A 6,283-nucleotide genomic window follows, 5' to 3' on the forward strand; every position below is an offset into this window, starting at 1 on the left:
TCTGACCCTCCACCCAATCTCTCTGTTAGGCATTTTAAGAATTTTTTCCTGCCAGAGAGAAACTTCAGCTAGCCGTCCAAACTCCAAAGCTTAGGTTCACTCCGCCCCATTTTCCTGCCCTGGAGGACAGCATTGGGGCTTACAGTTCCCACCCCTTTCCCTCCCTCCCCGCCCCGCCAAACACCTCCTCCCAGTCGCAGTGTCCCTTCCCAAGCCCAGATCCACAGCCAGACCTTTGAGACACCTAGAAGTCACCAGCCCGGACTCCCTGCCCCCTCATTGGAGAAGACAGGTCAGGTGACACCCAAGCTAAACCTGCTCAGTCTGGTTTTCTGATCACAGCAGCTGGAAGTTCACCGACTGCCCTCAGACCGCCTTCAGCCTCCCGGGGCTTCGCTGTCACCTGAGGCCGTAGCAGAGCTACCAGAAAGCGTACGCAGTGGCCCCTCGCCCTGAACAGGTACCCAGATGTAGCGGGAGCCGCGTCCCCACTCCCCACCCCCTGCCCTACCCCACTACCCATTTTCAGTCACAACCCCCTCCTTGGTTGAGCCAGGGGCGATAGAGAGCCCAGGCAGAAAGGGGACATTTGTCAGGACTTGCAGCATGAGTGAGTGTGAGGTTATTTATTTTTAAAGATTATTTATTTATTTTTAGACCAAGGGGAAGGAAAGGAAAAAGAGAGGGAGAGAAACATCAATGTGTGGTTGCTTCTCCATGTCCCCTACTGGAAACCTGGCCCACAACCCAGGCATGTACCCTGACTGGGAATCAAACCAGTGACCTTTTGGGTGGCAGGCCTATATTCAACCCACTGGGCCACAACAGCCAGGGGTGAGAGTGTGGGGTTAAAAGCTGCTATTGTGAAAGACCCCTATCTGATCTTGGGCTTTATAGCATGAAGATCTTTAGAGTTTGTGCCAATTTTTAATGGTAAATGAAGATTGCAAATGCTATGACGCTGGCAATTGGCATCTGAGGCCAATTAGAGCTGTGTGTTTCTTATTTTAAAATGCTATTTACTGAAGTAAATATTAAGCCATAGATTATTTTCCTCCCCATGCCTTCACTAATTTGTGTATCCATATGAGGGGCCACTTACTTCAAATCAAATAGATACCAGGGAGAAGGATGAACACTTGGAAGATTTTCGTAATCACCAGGGCAGTTTAGGAAAGAGAAGGCTCTTGGAGTTGCCTGTTTTTTCCTCTCCCACATGGGTTTTTATGTAATGATTTTACTCTTTTGATAATTTTTCTTTTTCATCTTCCTGTTTGTTGGTCAAAGTCTCCGGCCTAAAGTCCCAGCATAGAATGTTCTTGCCCTCGGAGTACAAGACTTCTTGCCAAACTGGCACAGTGCCTTCCTAGGCAGCAACAAATAGCTGAGGGGCCGTCAGTTCCTACAAGGGTACCCAGCTGATGTCCTATTTTCCACCCTTTCCATTGTCTGAACTTGAAAATGGATGTTAATTCCAGTTTGGTGTATTATCACTGATAAACATATATTTTAAAATGCAGCTCAGAAATGATGCAAAGTGGGAAGGCTCTGGCCTTTTAGCAGTCAATGAAGTGAATCAACATCAGCAGATGGGGAGGACAGCAGAAGAAAAGTGACCTGAAGACTCCATCAATGAGGGAGCTGCCCACCCCCTCAACCACCTTAGGGGCTAGGGTGTGTGCAGACATAAAGAGCAGCCTTGCCTCCTGCTCTGAGCAGCTGGCTCTCTGAGGGTCACCAGCACCAAGGTGTGGATGTTGGAGTGTTCTTTCTCCTTCTCTCTCTCTCTCTCTCTCTCTCTCTCTCTCTCAGATAGCTTGAAAAAAAAAGCTCTGGTAAGTTGATTGAAGATGTCTCATGCTGTCATCTATTAACTCTGTTATTTTTTCAGACACATCTCTTCCTGCCACATTGCATATTTTGTTCTGATTTGGGGAAAATGTGCCCGGCCTTTCCAGTTCTAATAAAAACAACTCAGTCTGTACTAAGAGCTTACCAGAGTCTCAAAACAGATGTGCTGAATTTGCCCCATGAGATTACATTTCATTTTGTCTCTGTCACCTTCAGTAGATCCCCCCATGACAATGTCTTCCATTAAGATTGAGTGTGTCCTGCCTGAGAACTACCGGTGTAGTGAGTCTCCATTGTGGGAGGAAGCATCCAACTCTCTGATCTTCGTAGATATTCCTGCCAAAAAAGTTTGCCGGTGGGATTCGCTCAGCAAGCAAGTTCATCACGTGACCGTGGGTAAGAATGAAGGCCAGACTCAGATCCAACCAGCCAGCCATCTTTTCCCTTGGGAGGGGCAGCCATCTAGAGTGTCATTCCCCTGAGACCTTCTTTTTAAAGTATGCTGAATATGCTTTAAAAATTCTGGATTGTCTTGCTGTCTGTGCCTTCCCACTTTAGCCCAGGAGTAAATTCTGGGGGATTAATATTTCCCTCTTCCTCTGTGGGTGAAGAGGAGCATTCCCCATTTTGTTCTGATAATGAGGCACTGCAGGATCTTTCCTTAACACCTACAGATAACAGCATTGAAAGCTGGAGACTGCTATCTACCTTGGGTCAAACCAAGGGCTTCATTTAAAAAAAAAAATAACAGGTATATCCCTTCACTGAAGGTCAAAAGAAGAGCTTTTGGACTTATAAAACATCAACCAGGACTATGTATTCACTCTGTAAAGTAGAATTCACAACAGAATTTCCAGTGCCTTTGAGTGTGATTCTGTTTATGGCTTTGCGATTTCCAGAAGAAGGGGGTATGACATTCTGTGACCCAAGAGGATGGGCTTGATTGATTAGCCATAGGGGAAGGAGTTTCCTGTTTTCATTATTGTGTACCCATGAAGAGATACCAGACATTTATGTAGCATAGGGACACTGTCTCAACCCAAAACTGGGGACCTCAAACTTTTTTTTTTTTAATGAGAGGGAGTAGTTGTTGTTTTTTTTTAAATTCACTCAGGAATATGTCTAAGGCTCCAGACAAAGTTACTGACTGCTGAGATCAGAGTGAGGAGATGGACCCATGCCTTTCCCAGTCTGTTTCCCAGCCTGCACACATTATCAGTATATTCTTACCCTAATCTGCAGCCCCCTCCCTAAAGCAAAGAAAGGGTTTGTGGTGGCAGCAGTAACTCAGAAAGCTAACAGAAGCCTCATGCCTTGGCTAGTGTAGCTCAGTGGATTGAGGACCCACCTGGGAACCAAAGGGTCACTGGTTTCATTTCCAGTAAGGGCACATGCGTGGGTTGTGGGTCAGGTCCCCAGCTGGGGGTGTGCGAGAGGCAACCACACATTGGTGGTTTTTTCCCTCTCTTTCTCCCTCCCTTCCCCTCTCTCTAAAAATAAGTAAATAAATTTTTTAAAAAGAAGCCTCAAGCCACAGGCTGGGATCCCTAGTGAGAATGTCACTTGCCTAATAGTGTCCTGTACATTCCCTTGGATTCTCAATAGCTCAAAATCTTCTGAACAGGGCTTTTAGCTGGGAGCTGCTACAAGAGCACCCAGCACCTTGCACTGAGTAAGATTTGTTTTCCGTGACTGCTCACCATAGTAATCAATCTCTCCACTTAAAAAAAAATGTTTCCTTATACACAGAAAAAATATTAAACTCAGAAAACCTAAATTTACAAAATATAGTAATGTAATGAAGACATGTGACTGTTTTATCATTGCATCTACATTTCTGTTTATTATTTTTATTCTGCCTACTTCTAAAAAAGATTTGAGAAACAATTTTTTTTAATTTTTTATTGATTATGCTGTTACAGTTGTTCTATTCCCCCTTTATTCCCCTCTACCCTACCCCCCATCCCCACCATCACCCCCCCTTTAGTTTATGACCATGTGTCTCAAGTCCTTTAGATTCTATATTTCCCATGCTATTCTTGCCCCCCCATCTATTTTCTATCTACTGTCTATGCTACTTATTTTCTGTACCTTCTCCCCCCTTCTCCTCCTCCCACTCCCCTGTTGCTAACCCTCCTTGAGATCTTCATTTCTATGTTTCCACTCCTGATCTAGCTGTCCTTTTAGTTTGCTTTCGTTTTAGGTGTGGTTGTTAATAACTGAGTTTGTTGTCCTTTCACTGTTCATGTTTCTTTAACTTCTTTTTCTTAGATAAGTCCCTTTAACATTTCATATAATAAGGGCTTGGTGATGATGAACTCCTTGAATTTGATCTTATCTGAGAAGCACCTTATCTGTCCTTCCATTCTAAATGAAAGTTTTGCTGGATAGAGCAATCTTGGTTGTAGGTCTTTAGATTTCATGACTTGGAATATTTCTTTCCAGCCCCTTCTTGCCTGTAAGGTCTCTTTTGAGAAATCTGCTGACAGTCTGATGGGGACTCCTTTGTAGGTGATTGTCCCCTTAGCTCTTGCTGCTTCTAGGATTCTCTCCTTCATTTTAATTTTGGCTAATGTAATTATGATATGCCTTGGTGTGTTTCTTCTTGAGTCCAACTTCTTTGGTACTCTCTGAGCTTCTTGGATTTCTTGGAAGTCTATTTCCTTTGCCAGATTGGGGAAATTTTCTTTTATTATTTGTTCAAATAATTTTTCCACTGGTGGTTGTGTCTTTCCCCCTTCTGGTACCCCTATAATTCGGATATTGGAGTGCTTAAAGATGTCCTGGAGGTTCCTAAGACTCTCCTCATTTCTTTGAATTCTTGCTTCTTGACTCTTTTCTGTTTGGCCATTATTTGCTTTCTTCTGGTCCACTCCATTGATTTGAGTCCCAGTTTCCTTTTCATTGCTATTGGTGTCCTGTGCAATTCCATTCATTTCAATTAGTTTCGCCTTCATATATTTGTCTAATTTGTCCGTATAATCAACCAGTTCTGTGAGGATCCTGATCACCAATTTTTTAAACTGTGCGTCTGTGAGTTTTGCTATTTCTTCATTGCTTAGATTTATTTCTGGGGCTCTGAGATCCTCCTGCGCCATTCTTGGTCTGTTCGGGCCCTTTAAGTGTGAAAAGCCGCGGCTTGGATTCCCAGGTCGCTGGGTTGTGACGCTGTATGTGGGGGCGTGGCCAGAGCGGGGAAATGGCGACCCCCTCTGCCGCTTCTCACAGCTGGGTGCGGAGGAGCAGTGCCTTAGGTGGTTCACCTGGGCCGGGCCACTCAGAGTTGCTGGGTTATGACGCTATATGTGGAGGTGGGGTCAGAGCAGGGAAATGGCGGCGCCCTCCACTGCCGCTTGCCCTGGGGACCTGCCGGCCGGGTCCAACCGCCCACTCCCTCGCCTGTCCACCCTCGCACAAATGCGCGACCTCAGTCAACACGCAGCCCCAGGCCCGGCTGTCTCCCCCGAGGTCGCTCGCCTGGTTGCTCGCTGGGTCACTCACTAGGTCTGACCCTGCGCCTGGATTCCGCGGGCCTGAGTGTGTCTGGCCGAGTCCTCCTGTGCAACCCTGCTCCGCCCGCCACTGGTTTCGCCCCTTACCGGTCAGGCTGAAGAATTTGTTGTTAACGGACTTCCGAAAAGTTCAATTTTCCGTGTTCTGGTTGTGTTTTCTGTTGCTAATATTTAGTTTTCTCTAATCTTGGTTGTGGGAGAAGGCACGGCACATCCACCTATGCCTCCATCTTGGCGGAAGTCTCGAGAAACAATTTTAATTACAAAAATTTTAGTTAAACTTAATTACATTTCAATGAAATATTTTAATCAAATTAACTTTATTTAATTAATTACATTAAATAAATATTTACTTTAAATATTTAATCTTTAATTAAATAGGATCTCTTAAAAAAGAAAGTCCTCTATTGGAGAGCAAGAAGGCTGTCATAAAACCTCGTTGCTAGAACTAAACAGAGTTGGTCTCTGAATTTCCTGGAGGTCAGGCAAATTGAGCATCTCTTGTTCTGTGACAACTGCTCTGGTGCTACTGCACCCCCCAACTCCCATTAGGAACCTCACCTCTGAACTTGATGTGGTGCCTGCCCCAAAACGTGGTGGCTGCTGTGTTTTAACTTCTCTACTAGATTGGAAGCTTTCTATAGAGTTGGACTTCATTCACCTTCCTGTCCCTGCTGTCCAGGAACAGTGCATGGAGTTTATTGTCAACAAATACACTCAGTTTTGTAGCCTTCACTATTCAACAGAAGGAAGAGAGCACTCTGGTTGTCAAAAGAACTGCAATCCTCTTAGAAATGCCAGGTGGCATGATAGTCTCATCTTGCTCTTTGGCTCTGTGCTGCTTGCAGCATCCTGACTATTGCTTTTGCCTCTGCAGATGCCCCAGTCAGCTCTGTGGCCCTCCGCCAGTCGGGAGGCTA

The 6,283-nt window shown here is 45.2% G+C and overlaps 1 protein-coding gene across 5 annotated transcripts in view; it reads left to right on the forward strand.

Annotated features, from left to right (window-relative positions):
* Window positions 1-228: 228 nt before the first annotated feature.
* Window positions 229-6,283, forward strand: part of RGN (regucalcin) — a 27,651-nt gene continuing 21,596 nt past the window's right edge. Inside the window, exons 1-4 of one of the 5 annotated variants that reach the window (XM_037160352.2) lie at window positions 231-460; window positions 1,521-1,748; window positions 2,068-2,247; window positions 6,241-6,283. The exon at window positions 6,241-6,283 is cut by the window's right edge and continues 140 nt beyond it. In XM_037160352.2, coding sequence (XP_037016247.2) covers window positions 2,079-2,247; window positions 6,241-6,283 — 212 coding nt within the window. In that variant the 5' untranslated portion in view covers window positions 231-460; window positions 1,521-1,748; window positions 2,068-2,078. Of the gene's footprint in view, window positions 461-1,520; window positions 1,749-2,067; window positions 2,248-6,240 lie in introns of all 5 variants that reach the window. The other 4 variants (XM_037160362.2, XM_037160380.2, XM_037160343.2 and 1 more) reach the window with 4 other exon arrangements.

This window comes from Artibeus jamaicensis, unplaced genomic scaffold (genome assembly GCF_021234435.1).
Source record: "Artibeus jamaicensis isolate MK-2021 breed Jamaican fruit bat unplaced genomic scaffold, CSHL_Jam_final contig_60, whole genome shotgun sequence".
Lineage (NCBI taxonomy): Eukaryota > Metazoa > Chordata > Mammalia > Chiroptera > Phyllostomidae > Artibeus > Artibeus jamaicensis.